Below are 20,427 nucleotides of genomic sequence, written 5' to 3'. Positions count from 1 at the left end.
ACTGAGGGGCTGGACAAAACCAGAATTGTAAACTGCCTTCAGGAGTCTAATTCTAATCTCTGAAGACTCCTCTTTTCCCCTTTTAGCAAGAACTAAAAATCCAAAATCACTACCCAAACCAAGCAAACACCCTAAAACAACAAGAAAGGACTACTGAACCCACATATTCCTTTCATAATCAAACTGACAACAGAAGTGCAAAAGCAGACTGACAAGGATTTTTAATTCAAGTCTTTAATTCTTCTGCATAAAGGCAAATTGCCAAAAATGTAGCACATTCCCTTTATTAACAATCATCATAAATCACAAGGAAATATGCACACTGGAACAACAAGGTTCTAAATATTACCTCTTAGAAAAGTGCTGTACAGATGTGTCCCTTGTACACACAAATGCTCTGTGGTGTGTGACTGATACACCCTTGTGTTGGGAAAAATACCTGAGCATGCCTGGAAATTACATTTTGGGAGTGAGAGGAGTTTCTGAGGAAGCAGCTTACTTCAAAATCAGCAGCACAATGGGCTCTTGACCCTGGGTACTGCCACTCCCACAGCAAGGGAAAGCAAAACCAAACTCCTGCAGAGACAACTCCCAGCTCTAGCAGCCATTGGTATTCCAATACATGCTACACAAGGACTGTAAAACTCTTGTAACAGGCACATGGATTTAGTCCAAACCACTGTAGCCACAGCTCTCACTTCAAACTTCTGCACACAGTGCTAGCAGAAAAAAAGGAGAGCCTATCCCAACACCATCACAACCCTTAGCCTGGACAACAGCAGCTCCACACCTACAAATACTGCTATTTATCCCCAATAGCTGTAGGAACAACAGGCACTGAATGCATCCTCTCCTACTCTTTAACTAAAGACTGGCTCTTTGGGTCAGGCTGCAATGCACATAAAAGCAAAACCCAGGTATTTGAGCTGTGCTGTTGTTTTAACAGTCACTCAACCCCTTCAAGAAAAGGATCTGATTTTGATAAACCATCTACCTTTCCTTTCTCTTCTCTCACCTGGCTTAGGCAAATGCCCCCTTAATACATCTCAGAGAACAATAAATATGCCAAATGGGTGATCACCCAATCCGAAAGTTATGAACAGCTTGTCTTTAATGACTGGAGGAAGGCTGAAATTATCTACATTCTTTTGAAGCAGTTCTTCAGGCTGGATGTCCAGTTCTGGTCCAGTGGAGCAGATGAGGTTCCTTGGCTGGAGGGGTTGCATTTTTCAGTCTGACTTGACACTGGACCAATTCACTGGTAAAGCATCAGCACACCCTGAGGAACAAGACCTCCAGAAGGAATGGCAGGATCCATCACCTGAAGCAGCCTTTGAAATCTAATGCACATGTCACCTGCCATTGCAGGCACAGCAGGAATGTCCTCACAAAAGCTTTAAGCTACATTGTCATTGTAGCACAGGCTTCATGAAATCTGGAGTTTTACACTAGAGGCACAGCTTGCAGAAAACAATCTATCCTTATAAAGATCTGGAGAAACCTAAACAAAAAAGCAGGTAACAGCATTTTATAAACATGCTATATCCAGGCATTAGCAACAAAATATTCTCCTCTTTTCCTCTTTTAAGCTGTAGTGTTACAGTAGCAGTACATGGAAGAGAGCATATGGTGAGCTTATAGCTCAGTATAAAGGAGAAACCCATAATGTCCATACTATAGCAAGTGTTACAGCTGGTATGGACATTTTGAGGACATAAATTACTGAAAAAATACAGTACTAAATTCTCTACATTCCTGAAGTATTTGACAGAGAGAAAAGGAAGCAGCTGAGCCTGTTCTTCCCAACCCTCTGCATCGTCTTCATCTAAATGTCATTCTTAATTCATAAAACAGACTTTTATCTCAATTCTAATTAACAAATTTCTGCCATATCTTAAGTGTCCTATGGACTAAAGTTTCTTCCCCAGAAATCAACCAGATATATTCACATTTATTTCTGTTTAAGACTGAAATTTTCTTTAAGCAAAAGGGAAGATAGTGTGGAATTCTACCATGTAAACAACTATCTGGTTTTCAAGCAAGATTAAACTTCCACAGATAAAGTTCCTGACATTTGAGAGTTAGAGCTCATCACACCTAAAAGCCAAGGTTAAAGGCAATGTTGCTCTAAATACTGATCTCTCCATCCCAGAAAACCAATGTGTTGCTCCACAGGAAAGGTACTCACTTCATACATTCTACAACTAACAGAGCCTTTTTTTAATTAGAACAAGTGTGATTACAAACCCATTGAATATATACACTCCTCAATACAGCCTAATTTACAACAAAGATTACTGCAAAAATGCTAAATATCAACTATGTGGAAACCAGATAGGCTCGTAACTGTGATGCAGAGATGCTTCTTTTACCTGAATAATTTCACCTTATGTTGATTGCACTTATGCTGACTGAAAATCTCTTCCTCTTTCAGTGCAGATCCTACATGCCAGCACCAGTTTTCCAAGACTTGATCTGCTGATCTCAGACTACATCCCTATTCTTCAAGTCTTTTTCTGTCACAGGAGAAATTCTTTCTTCAATACTTCTATATACAAAGAGAGACTAGATATTTCCAAATATTGAATTAGCACTTTAAAAAAGTGAAAGCATGTTAAATCTTATTCATCTTCAAAGAATTTAAATTAAAAATCAATAAAGTCAAAAGAAAAATGTCATCAGCATAATTTTTAAAAGCTCTAGCTGCCTTTTACTTACATTGCTATAATCCAAAATCTAAGTGTTAAACTAATTTTGACCATATACTTAATAAGTTTTATAAGGCAAAATTTTCAAAGATCACTGATTAAGACATTTATATCCGAGTCCTGTTTCAGAGCCTGCATCAAAGGTAGATCAAAGACAGTCTAATTACACAAAAGACTAACTGCTAATAAAATCTGTTTAACCCAGATTATCACCTATCCTATTAATGCACCACAGGAACCTAAAGTCCAAGAGAAAATTTCCACTAAAATCTACTGCTGCAAATGCCAAGTTGTTATTTCATCACTAAAATATCAAGAGACAGAAAAGGTGCTATCGAAATACTTAAAAAAATTGGCACTTTTCATTTCAGAGATAAAAACACATTTTCTGCCTGACAGTTAACACTTTCAACTTAGCAAGTATGAAGCACTAGGTCTTTTAATTAAGGTGCTGTATTAAGTGCAAGAGGATGGGATAATACACTAATAAAAGAGGAACTGATCTGCCTGAACAGGACAGCTGGATTCTGTAGGATGATACTGTGGATGGGCGACTGAAACAGATCAAGTAAGTAGTCAGCACAAACTCACCTTGGTATTTAGATTTTTTTCCTCAGTATTGTATCTTCAGCATTTGCACTTTCCCATCCCCTGTCACGGTATTCTGACTGATGTCCATCCAATAAACTGCTACAAAGTTTAAGCCTACAAATAAAAAAACCAAAGCACCAAAGACTAAGTGGTTTTATTATGGTACCTTTTGAATACTAAATACAGCTAAAATCCTTCTACATTAACATACACTATAACATGAAAACATAAAGACAGAATTTTACCACACAACATATAAATATTGATCAACACATCCCTAAGACAAATAGTTAAAAAAAGCTTAAAAAAATAAAAATCAAATGTTTATAATAAATGGTTGGATTGAATTACAGCAAGAAAACTAAGCTACTAAAATAATATGCAAAAATACCCCTCAAACCCCAGCTGATGAGCTGTATTTGATACCTCTCCAGCCTGAAGTCTGCATCTCCACAAGTCTTGCTGTCAGGCAGGAAGAAGCAGGATTTCTTCTGTTTTGGATTGTTCCATACTGAAGAACAACTGGCTGGAATTGAGTCACTGCATAAAAAAACCCCTATCATTGTGGTCAATACAAAACAACATAATCTCAAGGGAGATAGACAATAGAACTTTCCAGCTCTTAGGCTAAGAAGTGAGAAGCAAACTTCCAGTTCTTTCCAAAAGACACTGTGTGAAAGGGACTCATCATTTTCCAGCATTACCTGGGATGGCAGAGGCAGAAGAAAGCAACAGATGGAGAGCCAGACTGGAAAAGCCAAGTAAACTCAAAGAACAGAAACAGCAACCAAACACACCACATGCTGGAGGAAATATAAGAAGGTTAAAAAAAAAAAAATAAGGTAGTAGTAACCATGAAGGAAAAGATGAAAAGAAAAGGAAAGGACACCTTTACAGCATAAGCAACAAACAGAAATAACAACATCATCACTGGGCTATTTACCTGGCTATTTCTAGACTTTGTTGCACTGTCATTACTTCATCTTTTCCACCAAAGGCTTCCCACTCTGAGCACTTTGAAAAAGCGTCCTGATGTCCTGAGTCAGTAAGGCTGCAAAGAAAATGAAAACGTCTGAATCCCTGCACGGTGGTAACACAGCTCCTCCTAATTTTTCAGAAGGGGGCTAAGCAGAGAGAAGAAACCACACCTGCATGAACATTTTCACTAAGGTCAGTGTGAAATGTCTCCTAAACAGCCAAAATCCTTAGTGTTGCCTAAATCTACACACAAAACACAACCTGTGCTGTGTCTTCTGACACTTTGCAATGGAGCCCTGTAAATATTTGCTATCACAGAGCACAATTATTCTGACATGATCTCCCTTCCTCATTACATTGCACACCTTTGGATACTATTGAAGCTAGTGACAAAGGGAGGGGAAAATACCAGTCATGTTCCAAAAGTCAGTTCATAGTATCAATGAATTCCCACATGGAGAATCATTTCATACCTTTCCTGAGTGTGGCACATCTCCAGATAATGGTTTTTGCTCTCTGAAACCACAGAGGAGTCAGAATTGTTTCTTCTTCTGCGTTTCCATACTGGAGAAGAATTGGGAGAACAGGAACTACAAAAACAGATTTTACACACGTAACATTTCTTATCTATGTTTAATGTTTATCACTGCTCTGCTAAATAACAGCACATGCTGCTGAGGAAGTTTTCTTTTGGGGTATGATTCTTCAGTCACACAGAGGAACACTGAGCAAATCTCTCACAGTTTGGAATCAAAACCATTTTGAGCATCACACACATCCCCCCAGGACAAGATATTTCAGTAAACAGGGAAGTGCATGTCACAGTCTCCCTGCTGTGCTGCAGACAGGCACAACTCTATGAAGGATGGGGACTCCTGCTCCTGAAAAAGCTCCCCTACTTTCAGCACATTGCAGCAATGGTTAAAGAAACCTCGCTACTCTGCTGTATAACCTGAGAGGATGAAAACACACTGCATTTCCTTCTGTTAAATCATGTAATTCAGCAATGCTGGCAATTTTTCCATATTTAGTGCTCTGTACCACTGATAGATCACATTCAACAGCAAAATGTCAAACCCCAAAGCTGCCCTTCCACACTAAACATTTCCTACAAAAACCTGACAGCACTGACCTGTACTGAGTTATTTCCCTAAGTTAAGAACAGAAGTTTGCTCTCATACCTCTCAGGTGTGTGGCCACTCTGTCGACATTCATCTTCACACTCATTTCTTGACTGCTTTTCCTCAAACACAAAGGTGCCAGGAACATCCTCATCTTTGCAGAACCATTCCTGGGAACTACCTGAAGGTTCTGTACTGCTAAACACAGCAGGAAAAAGAAAAAGCTTTAAAAAACTATCTGCCTTACAGCTCCAAACAGAAAACAGTTCAGCTGCAGTAAGAAGTAACAGTTAATGCCATCTGACAACCAAATGGTATAAAAACTGCAACTTCTACCACAGGTCAATTACAACACAGGTAAAACTATTTACACACTACAGTAACACAGCCAAGAGAATTCCATTCAGTCTTCTCCTCCCAGTTTACTAGCGCAAATCTTGCAAAGAATGAGTTGGCATTAACTTTTGAAAAGATAAAAATATTTCCATCTTGAACACAGTCGCCACCATCCTGCAGAGAATACAGAAATCTCTCTCTCATCTTCTTAAACAACTCAAATCCTCTCACATATTGACAGTGAAGGAGACACATTGTGGTTCCACTGACTTCAGGAAAAGGAAAGATGGAAAGTTATCAAACTCAAGGAACAGTAATTGCCAAATTTCTGCTCCTGCCTCTGGCTTTCCAGACAAGTAACATCACCTTGTGCCCACCAGTGTAAATACAAAGGGGAAAGGAATGTGCTACTGCAGGCAGACCAAATGCCTTTCTCCCCCATAACTCCTGACTGCAGATTACCTTAGACTAAGTAACTGCAATATATTGAAGACTAACAGAATTCTAATGGAAAACAAAGCATTCAAGACTACTCCCATTGTTGAGTCTCATCTTTTTACTCCCAGTCTGGGTGGTTCTAATGAACCACAGAGCCCACCTTAAATTCCTTAAGCCCTGACTTGATTCACCCATAGAACATACACGGGCTGCAGATCCCAGGTTTCTTCAGCAGGAGGATCCCAGGCATGCAGTGCTATCTTCCACAGCTTGATCTGCCGGTCCCAGGACCTGCGGCTGTACTTCTTGAACTTGTTGGGAGTTGTAGGGTGAACCCCTGGAAGTCGCTGGTTCCTGGAAACACACAGCAATATTTGTTATTTCAGAGCACAAAGAGTGCTTTCCTTAAAAAGAATCCTTAGTCCATCAGGTCACACAAGCATCGGTGGTCTAATAAAGAAATGTTCATATTTTTAAATACTTCACTGAAAGGTGTAGAAGATGTTACCAAAAATGAATCACAAAAGCGACAACAAACCATAATGTGCTGAGTCAGACTGGAGGCTCATCCAGTCCAGCACTCTGACAGCTGCCAAAAGCAGAGCTGTACTGCCCTTGAACAAGGATGAAACAGAAGCATAACTCATACTGCTTCAATATTATCCTGACCTCCAGATCCTTCTACTTTACTTTTCCTGAGTCAAGTGCAGCATCTTTTATTTAGTATTGCACTCAGCCTGTCGAAGATGGCGTTAAGATTCCTTCCTCCTCAGCAGTCCCAGTAGTGCTGTGTTTTGCATTAATTGCTAAAACAGTGCTGATAAACACACTGACTTTGGGGCATGACTGAACAGAGCTTGCACAGCTTCAAGGCCTTCTCCTTTCCCCAGAGACACTAAGGTGAGAGTGAACACTAAGTTGAGAGGGGAAAGTGCTGGGACAGCTGACTCAAATTACCCAGGAATATCACACAACATATAATGTCACACTCAGCAGGCAAGCCACAGGAAGAATTTCAAGAGAACTAAGGCTGTGTGCTATTCTACACACACCCACCAGGAACAACTAAGAGCTCATCTGGAAATCTGCAACACAGGGCAACTTACTTTGGAACTTCTTTAATGTATCTGTCATATGCCAGAGTATTCTTGCCAAAATTGATCTGCTTTTGTCTTCTCCTCAGGACCACCTCATCAGTTTCCCTTTCAGCTGGATTGGCAGAGTTGCTTCAAGCAGAATTTGAAAATAAAAATTAAAATTAAGTTGAAAAGAAACTAAATAGCATTTTAGGAATTTACATAAACACATAATCAAGAACTGCCCTGTATTCTTAATGTCAGACAGTGAGCACAACTCTTACCTCACTAGTTCTCAGAAGTAAAAGCTGTGCTAATCAAATCTGAATCTCTAATAATCACACAAGGAGCTTTTCAGATAAAGTTTTCAATGCTACTCCCTCCTTCAGGGTTCCTTCAGGCTTGATATGAAACAGCCTGTCTGTGGTTTCAAATCGTCATTAATGCATGTGAACTAGTCAGGGATCATCAGATGGTTGTTGCTAAAACCAAATACAACAATAAGCAGAAATAGCTCAATACCTACTTTGTCATTTTTTTATTTGATGTTCTCATTGTTTTGCCTTCTTCAGTTCTACCTTCCCAGCTGGCGCAACTGGAAAGCAGCCTAGAATGCTCTGATGTTGTAGAGCTAGAAAATAAAGGGAGTTCAACATGAATGTTTGCTGCTATTAACGCATTTAATCAACAGAAACATCAATAATGGACAAAACCAGCTCCACAACTGTAGAACCATGGGCATGTTCCTTCTCTATTTCAGTTCTTAGTCACCTTCAGCCTGCCCTCTTCTGTCAATTTTAAGGCCTCAACATTTAACAAGTCATGTAAGTAATACAGAAGCAGATGTAGCTGATACTCTTACTTTGCCTAAATGGTTTCACAGCAACAGATGACATTACCATGCAAGCTGACATTGTCATTTTAACACCGGACAAAGGCTCCACACTGAGAAGGAACAGATCCACTGAGGAAAAGAGAAACACAACACACTGCTGGCACATCCCTTCAGGCTCACACTCATGCAGTACTCTCAGTATTTTTTATGATCTCATCAAAGACACTGAAAACACTCCTGAATACAAGGCCCTTGCTAAGCTCTTCAAAACATTCATCCTTTAACAAAGCAATATTTTTTTTTTTTAAACATGCCATCAAAAATGAAAATCACCTTCATATAGTGCAGTACTCAGAAAGGTACGAATTACATAAAAAACATTTTCATCTACCCTTTGTAAAACTTTTCCTCTTACATTCTGTTCAGTTTTCTGCACATATCTCAGCACTCACCACTTTGCATCCTTGCTATCAGACTGTAAGATACCAGTCTGAACCATTTCCTCCACCTTGGGTCTTTAGTCTAGAATACCCAAATGTCAAGCAAAATATTCACAGAATTGCCCAAGTACAGAGTTCTATCTCATCTGAAATTGTCCTCACGAATGGACTAGAGGAAAAAATAGGTGCTCACTAAAAACTGCAGTACAGCTGAATATACCAAGTGGACTGTGAAGAGACAAAGATGGTCTGCTCACATTTACACAACAGGATGCAAAAGAAAAGTATGAAAGTAACAGCAAATGGCTTAATTGGGAGTTTTATACTGATATTGACGACTTCAGCAATTAAGGGCTTAAATTACTGCTCCAGTACATAGCCCTTCTCCCTTTCATTTTGAAAATTGCTAATACTGTGGCATGTATTTCCATGAGACACCCTGGTGTCCTTTAGGCATGATGCAGGTATCATCTCCTAACTCTGTGCTACTCTACTGGAAGAGAACACTCAACCTAAACATGTCCAAGCATTTCTTGGAGTCCTAAAGAAGAGTGCAGCAAAGTGGAGCTTTAAAAAACATTTATACTTGGTCCTTACCTCTCCAGCCACTGGTCTGAATGGCAACATCGATATTCCTCCAACACCAGAGAATCGGAATCATTGCAGCTTCTATGTTCCTGCTCTTGATGCCAGCAGTGTGGATGTTGCACAGAACTAGAAAAGAAGAATCTTCATCTGAAATCAAGTCACCGGTAGCCACTGAATGTGGCCTATCAAAATCAAAGATGGACAATTTGATTTGGCATACACATGTGTGATTCATATCAACTTACTCAGGCAACACCTACTTAACAAAGGTGTTGGTGCACTTGCTGAGAAAATAACTTTGACTATTGCAATTTAGACATCACAATTTTCAAACAAACAATATTTTGATAACAAAAAATAGACTCTTGTTGCAAACAAATTGGTGGGGAAGGAAAACCTAACTGATGACTGCCACCAGTGTTTATGGACTTGTTGACATGTCCATCCTCTGTCAGCAGTGCATTACTTGACATTTATTTACTGCCACATCCAACGGTAAGCTCACAGAAAAGGCAAGTCCAGAAACTACACTTCAATGCAATGGCTAGGGAGAAGTAGGTCAAATGTCGATGTGGAAACACTTTTATATAGGAAATTCTGGAGCCCTCACAAGGCAGCCTGGGACAGGGAGCTGCCTGTAGTGCTCACAGCACACTGCAGGTCAGCCAGGGATGGCTTAAGGGTTGAGTTCTCTACATTCTCCTCCTTTGACATCTTAAGTGGCAGCTTACTAAACAAAATACAACCGTAGCATCTCCCAACACCAGAGCTGGCTTCTGGGCTAAGGACGGCAGCTGCAGATGCACCGCCGCACCTGCCCGAGAGAACGCTCTGGCACTGCAGCCTCTGCACTGTAAATACACCACGTTTCTGGATATTTGTGTTATAAATCATAAATACAGTTACTGGCTTTTGCATTTATGTATTTACTTTTGTTTTGCATGTTATTATTGATCAGAAATATCCTGATAAAGCAATTACTGCTTTTGCTATATCTTTCTGTTTATATAGGTACCGTACACTGTTACAAATAGTAGTGCAATATATACTATTTTAGACCATTGCATAACAGAGACTGAGAAATGTTGAAGTGTTTTTTGATGTAACTCAGTAAACGGTGTAAAATGATTAGGTGATTTCCCACACTTGGGGACTATCTTATCTAGAAGACAAGATAACTGAAACCAAAACGAGAGCACCAAAAAAAGAAGCATTTGTTGACTCTTTGTTATCAGGGAGTGAAAATGCAACAGGATGGAAACACGAGAAGAAATAAAATACATTTGTTTAAGCTACAAGATGGCATGAAGACAATTGAAAGGTTAAAACCAAGCAAAAGAACATCTAAACTCAAAAGAATATTTGAATATGTATAAACTCTTAAGAATATGCATGTACCACCTGTAATGCAGGTATATTGCACCTGTAATGCAGTATATAGAGAACATGGATTAATTTAACTGTGTGCTTTTGGCAATTAGCCAAGCACCCCAGAGGTAGATTTTATCCCTTAATAAACTTTTATAAAATTTTTAATAAGTGAGCAGTGTTACCTCCACAATGAAATAAATGTTTTATATAGGAGACACCATTGTACATGCCAGTGTTTCCTTGGAAAAACAGATTTTTAGTCACTGCCCCTGCTGATTTCATGACATCCAGTGTCACTCCTTCCCATCTGGGAGTTGTCAAAAGTATTTGGAGGCTTTTTTTGTCCCTCCTGAGGTTCTTATAGAGATTTCATACACACCTTCTTCCATTTATGCACCCCTCTGCATTCAGGCTGTACTAGGAAAATCCATCCAAGGACGACTTACCATATGCACCTTCAGGAGAATTTAAGCCCTATTTGTACTTATTCCCATGTTCTTAGGTAAGACACCGCATACAGATAAGACAGGCTGATTTCCGCTCATATAAAGTTTTCCTTGGTAAACATAACTTTAAAATTAAAACCAGAAGTCTTACAAAGAATTGACTGTATTTTTATTGAGCTCTTCAGAGGGTTTTAAGATTAACTGCATGTATTCATGAAACCTTTTCCCCAAGGGCTATCTAAATAATACTGTTCATTTTAAACAGTTAAGCTATTTAGCAATAAAACCCACCAACCCCAAAACCCACAACTGAGAAATCCTGCAGTATGTCTTTGGAAGAAAATGTCTTGTGATCCATGTAAAAGCTTGAGGATTTATATCTCAACTCCTTAAACAGCTCAAAAGTCCACAAACATTTCTTTAAAAATGGCACTGAGAACCTCAGCCTTACTGAGGTTTGTCCTGAATGGAATGGTGCTTAGCTGCAGTCTAGCAAGTTTAACATTATCAGAGAAAAGTTTGAGTTGGAGGTGACCTTAAAGATCATCCAGTTCCAACCCTCTGCCATGGGGACACCTTCCACTAGTCCAGGTTGCTCAAAGTTCTGTTCAATCCCTTTTGCACTTCCAAGAATGGGGCAGCCACAACTTCTCTGGGCAATTTAATCCAGTTCACACATATATAATAAAAATACTCTTACTGTAGAGATCATACGATAACTTTGTATCTTGGTTTCAAGCTATGCCAAACCTCATGCTAGAAAAACTGTACTCATAAAATGGATTAAAAATATCTCCTGCTTGGAAAAAAAATGTCTTTTTTGGGTTGACAAATCACATTAAAATAAAGAAAAAAAAGGTAATATATTTTCCCAATACACTCTGGAACATTACAAACTGTGGAAGTAAATAATTGAGCCATGAGTCATATTTTGAGAAAAAGCTGTTGAGATGCAGCACACTGGGATATTTGGGCTATACATGATACACTCATATGGGGTATTTGTACTGACACAGTCCACCCAGAGACTGTCTTTAGTTTCATGACATCACATTTATATAATATACTTCAGACTACTAACATTGCCCATCCACAAATTAGTGACATGAAAAAGCATACACAGAGCTGGAAATGCAAAACTAAAGAAAATTCTTTAAGTAAATATTTCAGTCACTTGCATTACTTAGGGTCCTTAGTTTTGTTCTGTTTTGGTTTTTTTTTTTTCTTTTTTTTTTTGTTTGTTTGTTTCTTATCACTATAAAACATCTAAATCTCTAGGGAGACAGATAGAGGAAGGGTCCAGCTCTTAGGCTGAGAAGTGAGAGGCAAATTTCCAGTTCTTTCCAAAAGATACTGAGTGAAAAGGACTCATCATTTTCCAGCATTACCTGGGATGGCAGAGGCAGAAGAAAGCAACAGATGGAGAGCCAGACTGGAAAAGCTAAGTAAAATCAAAGAACAGAAACAGCAACCAAACACACCACATGCTGGAGGAAATAAAAGAAGGTTAAAAAAAAAAAAAAAAAAAAGCAGTAATAACCATTGTGAAGGAAAAATTAAAAAGAAAAGGAAAGGACACCTTTACAGCATAAGCAACAAACAGAAATAACAACATCATCACTGGGCTATTTACCTGGCTATTTCTAGACTTTGTTGCACTGTCATTACTTCATCTTTTCCACCAAAGGCTTCCCACTCTGAGCACTTTGAAAAAGCGTCCTGATGTCCTGAGTCAGTAAGGCTGCAAAGAAAATGAAAACGTCTGAATCCCTGCACGGTGGTAACACAGCTCCTCCTAATTTTTCAGAAGGGGGCTAAGCAGAGAGAAGAAACCACACCTGCATGAACATTTTCACTAAGGTCAGTGTGAAATGTCTCCTAAACAGCCAAAATCCTTAGTGTTGCCTAAATCTACACACAAAACACAACCTGTGCTGTGTCTTCTGACACTTTGCAATGGAGCCCTGTAAATATTTGCTATCACAGAGCACAATTATTCTGACATGATCTCCCTTCCTCATTACATTGCACACCTTTGGATACTATTGAAGCTAGTGACAAAGGGAGGGGAAAATACCAGTCATGTTCCAAAAGTCAGTTCATAGTATCAATGAATTCCCACATGGAGAATCATTTCATACCTTTCCTGAGTGTGGCACATCTCCAGATAATGGTTTTTGCTCTCTGAAACCACAGAGGAGTCAGAATTGTTTCTTCTTCTGCGTTTCCATACTGGAGAAGAATTGGGAGAACAGGAACTACAAAAACAGATTTTACACACGTAACATTTCTTATCTATGTTTAATGTTTATCACTGCTCTGCTAAATAACAGCACATGCTGCTGAGGAAGTTTTCTTTTGGGGTATGATTCTTCAGTCACACAGAGGAACACTGAGCAAATCTCTCACAGTTTGGAATCAAAACCATTTTGAGCATCACACACATCCCCCCAGGACAAGATATTTCAGTAAACAGGGAAGTGCATGTCACAGTCTCCCTGCTGTGCTGCAGACAGGCACAACTCTATGAAGGATGGGGACTCCTGCTCCTGAAAAAGCTCCCCTACTTTCAGCACATTGCAGCAATGGTTAAAGAAACCTCACTACTCTGCTGTATAACCTGAGAAGATGAAAACACACTGCATTTCCTTCTGTTAAATCATGTAATTCAGCAATGCTGGCAATTTTTCCATATTTAGTGCTCTGTACCACTGATAGATCACATTCAACAGCAAAATGTCAAACCCCAAAGCTGCCCTTCCACACTAAACATTTCCTACAAAAACCTGACAGCACTGACCTGTACCGAGTTATTTCCCTAAGTTAAGAACAGAAGTTTGCTCTCATACCTCTCAGGTGTGTGGCCACTCTGTCGACATTCATCTTCACACTCATTTCTTGACTGCTTTTCCTCAAACACAAAGGTGCCAGGAACATCCTCATCTTTGCAGAACCATTCCTGGGAACTACCTGAAGGTTCTGTACTGCTAAACACAGCAGGAAAAAGAAAAAGCTTTAAAAAACTATCTGGCTTACAGCTCCAAACAGAAAACAGTTCAGCTGCAGTAAGAAGTAACAGTTAATGCCATCTGACAACCAAATGGTATAAAAACTGCAACTTCTACCACAGGTCAATTACAACACAGGTGAAACTATTTACACACTACAGTAACACAGCCAAGAGAATTCCATTCACTCTTCTCCTCCCAATTTACGAGCGCAAATCTTGTAAAGAATGAGGTGGCATTAAGTAGCAGAACCAGCCTTGTTACAGAAGTTCAAACTGGAGAAAAGATAAAACTAATTCCTTCTTGAACGCAGTTGCCACCATCCTGGCAGAGAATACAGAAATCTCTCTCATCTTCTTAAACGACTCAAATCCTCTCACATATTGACAGTGAAGGAGACACATTGTGGTTCCAATGACTTCAGGAAAAGGAAAGATGGAAAGTTATCAAACTCAAGGAACAGTAATTGCCAAATTTCTGCTCCTGCCTCTGGCTTTCCAGACAAGTAACATCACCTTGTGCCCACCAGTGTAAATACAAAGGGGAAAGGAATGTGCTACTGCTGGCAGACCAAATGCCTTTCTCCCCCATAACTCCTGACTGCAGATTACCTTAGACTAAGTAACTGCAATATATTGAAGACTAACAGAATTCTAATGGAAAACAAAGCATTCAAGACTACTCCCATTGTTGAGTCTCATCTTTTTACTCCCAGTCTGGGTGGTTCTAATGAACCACAGAGCCCACCTTAAATTCCTTAAGCCCTGACTTGATTCACCCATAGAACATACACGGGCTGCAGATCCCAGGTTTCTTCAGCAGGAGGATCCCAGGCATGCAGTGCTATCTTCCACAGCTTGATCTGCCGGTCCCAGGACCTGCGGCTGTACTTCTTGAACTTGTTGGGAGTTGTAGGGTGAACCCCTGGAAGTCGCTGGTTCCTGGAAACACACAGCAATATTTGTTATTTCAGAGCACAAAGAGTGCTTTCCTTAAAAAGAATCCTTAGTCCATCAGGTCACACAAGCATCGGTGGTCTAATAAAGAAATGTTCATATTTTTAAATACTTCACTGAAAGGTGTAGAAGATGTTACCAAAAATGAATCACAAAAGCGACAACAAACCATAATGTGCTGAGTCAGACTGGAGGCTCATCCAGTCCAGCACTCTGACAGCTGCCAAAAGCAGAGCTGTACTGCCCTTGAACAAGGATGAAACAGAAGCATAACTCATACTGCTTCAATATTATCCTGACCTCCAGATCCTTCTACTTTACTTTTCCTGAGTCAAGTGCAGCATCTTTTATTTAGTATTGCACTCAGCCTGTCGAAGATGGCGTTAAGATTCCTTCCTCCTCAGCAGTCCCAGTAGTGCTGTGTTTTGCATTAATTACTACAACAGTGCTGTTAAACACACTGACTTTGGGGCATGACTGAACAGAGCTTGCACAGCTTCAAGGCCTTCTTCTGTTCCCCACCCCACAGACATTAAGGTGAGAGGGGAAAGTGCTGGGACAGCTGACTCAAATTACCCAGAGATATCACACAACATATAATGACATATTCAGCAGTAATAGCCACAGGAAGAAGAATTTCAAGAGAACTAAGGCTGTGTGCTATTCTACACACACCCACCAGGAACAACTAAGAGCTCATCTGGAAATCTGCAACACAGGGCAACTTACTTTGGAACTTCTTTAATGTATCTGTCATATGCCAGAGTATTCTTGCCAAAATTGATCTGCTTTTGTCTTCTCCTCAGGACCACCTCATCAGTTTCCCTTTCAGCCGGATTGGCAGAGTTGCTTCAAGCAGAATTTGAAAATAAAAATTAAAATTAAGTTGAAAAGAAACTAAATAGCATTTTAGGAATTTACATAAACACATAATCAAGAACTGGCCTCTATTCTTAATGTCAGACAGTGAGCACAACTCTTACCTCACTAGTTCTCAGAAGTAAAAGCTGTGCTAATCAAATCTGAATCTCTAATAATCACACAAGAAGCTTTTCAGATAAAACCTCTCAGTGCTACTCCCTCCTTCAGGGTTCCTTCAGGCTTGATATGAAACAGCCTGTCTGTGGTTTCAAATCGTCATTAATGCATGTGAACTAGTCAGGGATCATCAGATGGTTGTTGCTAAAACCAAATACAACAATAAGCAGAAATAGCTCAATACCTACTTTGTCATTTTTTTATTTGATGTTCTCATTGTTTTGCCTTCTTCAGTTCTACCTTCCCAGCTGGCGCAACTGGAAAGCAGCCTAGAATGCTCTGATGTTGTAGAGCTAGAAAATAAAGGGAGTTCAACATGAATGTTTGCTGCTATTAACGCATTTAATCAACAGAAACATCAATAATGGACAAAACCAGCTCCACAACTGTAGAACCATGGGCATGTTCCTTCTCTATTTCAGTTCTTAGTCACCTTCAGCCTGCCCTCTTCTGTCAATTTTAAGGCCTCAACATTTAACAAGTCATGTAAGTAATACAGAAGCAGATGTAGCTGATACTCTTACTTTGCCTAAATGGTTTCACAGCAACAGATGACATTACCATGCAAGCTGACATTGTCATTTTAACACCGGACAAAGGCTCCACACTGAGAAGGAACAGATCCACTGAGGAAAAGAGAAACACAACACACTGCTGGCACATCCCTTCAGGCTCACACTTATGCCATACTCTCATTATTATTTATGATCTCATCAAAGACACTGAAAACACTCCTGAATACAAGGCCTTTCCTAAGCTCTTCAAAACATTCATCCTTTAACAAAGCAATATTAAACATGCCATCAAAAATGAAAATCACCTTCATATAGTGGAGTACTCAGAAAGTTATGAATTACATAAAAAACATTTTCATCTACCCTTTGTAAAACTTTTCCTCTTACATTCTGTTCAGTTTTCTGCACATATCTCAGCACTCACCACTTTGCACCCTTGCTATCAGACTGTAAGATACCAGTCTGAACCGTTTCCTCCACCTTGGGTCTTTAGTCTAGAATATCCAAACGTCAAGCAAAATATTCACAGAATTACCCAAGTACAGAGTTCTATCTCATCTGAAATTGTCCTCACGAATGGACTAGAGGAAAAAATAGGTGCTCACTAAAAACTGCAGTACAGCTGAATATACCAAGTGGACTGTGAAGAGACAAAGATGGTCTGCTCACATTTACACAACAGGATGCAAAAGAAAAGTATGAAAGTAACAGCAAATGGCTTAATTGGGAGTTTTATACTGATATTGACGACTTCAGCAATTAAGGGCTTAAATTACTGCTCCAGTACATAGCCCTTCTCCCTTTCATTTTGAAAATTGCTAATACTGTGGCATGTATTTCCATGAGACACCCTGGTGTCCTTTAGGCATGATGCAGGTATCATCTCCTAACTCTGTGCTACTCTACTGGAAGAGAACACTCAACCTAAACATGTCCAAGCATTTCTTGGAGTCCTAAAGAAGAGTGCAGCAAAGTGGAGCTTTAAAAAACATTTATACTTGGTCCTTACCTCTCCAGCCACTGGTCTGAATGGCAACATCGATATTCCTCCAACACCAGAGAATCGGAATCATTGCAGCTTCTATGTTCCTGCTCTTGATGCCAGCAGTGTGGATGTTGCACAGAACTAGAAAAGAAGAATCTTCATCTGAAATCAAGTCACCGGTAGCCACTGAATGTGGCCTATCAAAATCAAAGATGGACAATTTGATTTGGCATACACATGTGTGATTCATATCAACTTACTCAGGCAACACCTACTTAACAAAGGTGTTGGTGCACTTGCTGAGAAAATAACTTTGACTAATGCAATTTAGACATCACAATTTTCAAACAAACAATATTTTGACAACAAAAAATCGACTCTTGTTGCAAACAAATTGGTGGGGAAGGAAAACCTAACTGATGACTGCCACCAGTGTTTATGGACTTGTTGACATGTCCATCCTCTGTCAGCAGTGCATTACTTGACATTTATTTACTGCCACATCCAACGGTAAGCTCACAGAAAAGGCAAGTCCAGAAACTACACTTCAATGCAATGGCTAGGGAGAAGTAGGTCAAATGTCGATGTGGAAACACTTTTATATAGGAAATTCTGGAGCCCTCACAAGGCAGCCTGGGACAGGGAGCTGCCTGTAGTGCTCACAGCACACTGCAGGTCAGCCAGGGATGGCTTAAGGGTTGAGTTCTCTACATTCTCCTCCTTTGACATCTTAAGTGGCAGCTTACTAAACAAAATACAACCGTAGCATCTCCCAACACCGGAGCTGGCTTCTGGGCTAAGGACGGCAGCTGCAGATGCACCGCCGCACCTGCCCGAGAGAACGCTCTGGCACTGCAGCCTCTGTTACATGTTTTGTACGTGTGACGAACAGTAAACACACTGCTATGTACCGGCCAGGTCTCTGCTCTTAGCTCAACAAGGAAGAGAAAAAATTTTTGATGTTTTACTCCTTTGTTAACCGCCAATCATTTCTTTCCTTTGCTCCTTCACCCTGTCTGGCTTTGGGAGCTTCCTGCTCTCAGAGGGCTCGAAGATACCAACACCACGCGGCACAAACAGCACAGCTTCCTCAGAATCACAGACCCAGGCAAACGGTCCCCTTCCAAAGCCGCTCAGTTTTCGCCAAGGCAATAAACGATTACATCCCTTCCCTAACCACCTTAAACAATTATCGGTTTACCGACTTGCAAGAAAACATTTTTTAAACCAGCTTAGGTACACGACAACACTCGCCGTAAGTACGACGCTGTTTGTAAGAGGAAATGATCACCAAAAATTATGCCTTTTACAAACATTCCAGCATTTGCTTTGCACTGCCCGCCCACTCTAGCCTGACGCCAAGCCCCAGTGCTCCCAGCCGGGCTGGGGCGTCTCGCCGAACCCACACGCCCTGCCCGGGACAGCTGGCCCCTCACTCGCCACCGACAGAGAAGACCGAAGGAGCTCCCGCACGGGGGGCGAGGCCGCAGGAGAAGGGACCGTTTGCTGGGAGAGCACGGGTTACACAGCCGGCACCTGCCTCCCGAGCCGCCCGGGAGGGGCAGTACCGCACCCCCTCCCGCCCAGCGGGGCGCTGCCCGCCCTGCTCCCCGTGCCCCTTCGGCCGCTCCCACCTGCGCTGCCCGCCCGACTCCGCTGCACCCGGGCGGCGCGGCCCGCCGGACATGGCCGAGGCGGGCGGCGGCCCGTCCCGAGACGGCCCCGGCCCGGCTCAGCCCGGCCCAGCCCGACACGGCCCGGCCCAGCTGCGGCGGCAGCGCAGGCGCGGCCCGTCCTCCGGCGGGGAGCGCAGGCGCGGCCGGGAGAGCCTCGGCCGGGGCTGTTGCTGAGTGGGTGCTGCTCGGTCCGGAGGAGAGAAAAATGTCCTGCGCCCCTGTGAGGGCCCGGGCGTAGCTTCCCTCACACCAGGGACACCATTGCCCTCACACCCTGTCTCTCCAGAGTGCATCCCCGGCCCACTCCGCTCGCAAATGTAGGGAAAACCCAGCTCCCACATCACAGCGTTACCTCACGCAATAGCCAAGGGTTTGTTTTGGGACAAGTAATTTTTCTCCTAGACCTCGTGAGGGGTTGGTGGCCACCACAGTGTACATGCTACAGGAATGTGTCCCACATTTCATACCATTAATGGAATCATAGAACAGTTTGGCTTGAAAAGGACCCTAAAGATAACTTTCTCGAATATTTATATCTCAGTTCCTTAAATAGCTCAGTCAACAAACATTTCTTAAGAAAGGCACTCTGAACTTTGGTTTTACTGAGGTTATCCTGACTGGAATGGTACTTAGCTGCAGGCTAGCTAGTTTAACAAAATCACAGAATGATTTGGGTTGGAAGGGACACTGAAGACCATCTCCTTACAACTCCCCTGTGATGGGCAGGGACACCTTCCCCTAGAGCAGGATGTTCAGAGCCCCATCCAGCCTGGCCATGAACAGGATCCCTTCCAGGGATGGGGCATCCACAGCTTCTCTGGTCACCTCTGCCACTGTCTCACCACCTTCACAGTAAAGGATTTCTTCCTCTCTATCTAATCTGAACCTACTTCCTTTCAGTTTAAAGCCATTCCCCCTTGTCCTGTCATGCCATGCCCTTGTCAAAAGTCCCTCTCCAGCCCTCTTTGAGACCCTTTAGGTAGTGGAAGGTGCTTTAAGGTCTCCCTGGAGCTTTCTCTTCTCCAGGCTGAACACTTCCTTCTCTCTCAGCCTGTGTCCATAGCAGAGGTGCTCCAACCCTCTGAACATCTTCTGGTTCTCCTCTGGACACACTCCAATAGGTCCTCTACTACAGGAATGTGATATAGGAATGTGATAAATTCTTTATTGCTGGTGCACAGTAATAAGTCTGAGCAAGGTCACAACAAAATAAGTGTTTTATATAGGACACACCATAGCTACAATGCTAGCGCTTCCTTGGAAAGACAAATTTTTAGTCATTGCCCCTGCTGATTTCATGACATCCAGTGTCACTCCTTCC

At 41.4% G+C, this 20,427-nt stretch overlaps 1 protein-coding gene across 6 annotated transcripts; it reads right to left on the bottom strand.

Annotated features, from left to right (window-relative positions):
- Positions 1 to 216: 216 nt before the first annotated feature.
- Positions 217 to 19,192, bottom strand: LOC103826116 (uncharacterized). 6 transcript variants are annotated; one of them, XM_050973574.1, is made up of 19 exons: positions 19,065 to 19,192; positions 17,455 to 17,571; positions 16,119 to 16,223; positions 15,622 to 15,741; positions 14,728 to 14,877; positions 13,778 to 13,915; positions 13,070 to 13,186; positions 12,562 to 12,669; positions 9,121 to 9,237; positions 7,775 to 7,879; positions 7,279 to 7,398; positions 6,377 to 6,526; positions 5,459 to 5,596; positions 4,751 to 4,867; positions 4,243 to 4,350; positions 3,726 to 3,839; positions 3,300 to 3,413; positions 2,373 to 2,565; positions 217 to 1,501 (listed from the first exon to the last, which is right to left on the bottom strand). In XM_050973574.1, the coding sequence occupies exons 1-17, from the start codon at positions 19,115 to 19,117 to the stop codon at positions 3,308 to 3,310; spliced, it is 1,983 nt and encodes a 660-aa protein (XP_050829531.1). In that variant the 5' UTR covers positions 19,118 to 19,192; the 3' UTR covers positions 217 to 1,501; positions 2,373 to 2,565; positions 3,300 to 3,307. The 6 variants fall into 6 exon arrangements, with proteins under 6 accessions (XP_050829531.1, XP_050829532.1, XP_050829533.1 ...); XM_050973575.1 differs by having other exon boundaries at positions 2,373 to 2,516; XM_050973576.1 differs by having other exon boundaries at positions 5,459 to 5,593.
- Between the last annotated feature and the right edge of the window lie 1,235 nt (positions 19,193 to 20,427).

This window comes from Serinus canaria, chromosome 4, assembly GCF_022539315.1.
Source record: "Serinus canaria isolate serCan28SL12 chromosome 4, serCan2020, whole genome shotgun sequence".
Lineage (NCBI taxonomy): Eukaryota > Metazoa > Chordata > Aves > Passeriformes > Fringillidae > Serinus > Serinus canaria.
Note: the sequence above shows the minus strand (reverse complement) of the source record. Positions and strands in the feature narration are given on the sequence as shown.

Bases quoted from the DNA above. Each gene is read 5' to 3' on its own strand.
- LOC103826116 (XM_050973574.1), bottom strand. From the start codon at position 19,117: ATGTCCGGCGGGCCGCGCCGCCCGGGTGCAGCGGAGTCGGGCGGGCAG. The intron at 13,187-13,777 runs GTATGAGAGCAA...CTGTTTTTGTAG, and splicing joins AGTGGCCACACACCTGAGAG to TTCCTGTTCTCCCAATTCTT. The intron at 9,238-12,561 runs GTAAATAGCCCA...CTTCTTTTCTAG, and splicing joins CAAAGTCTAGAAATAGCCAG to TTCTGTGCAACATCCACACT.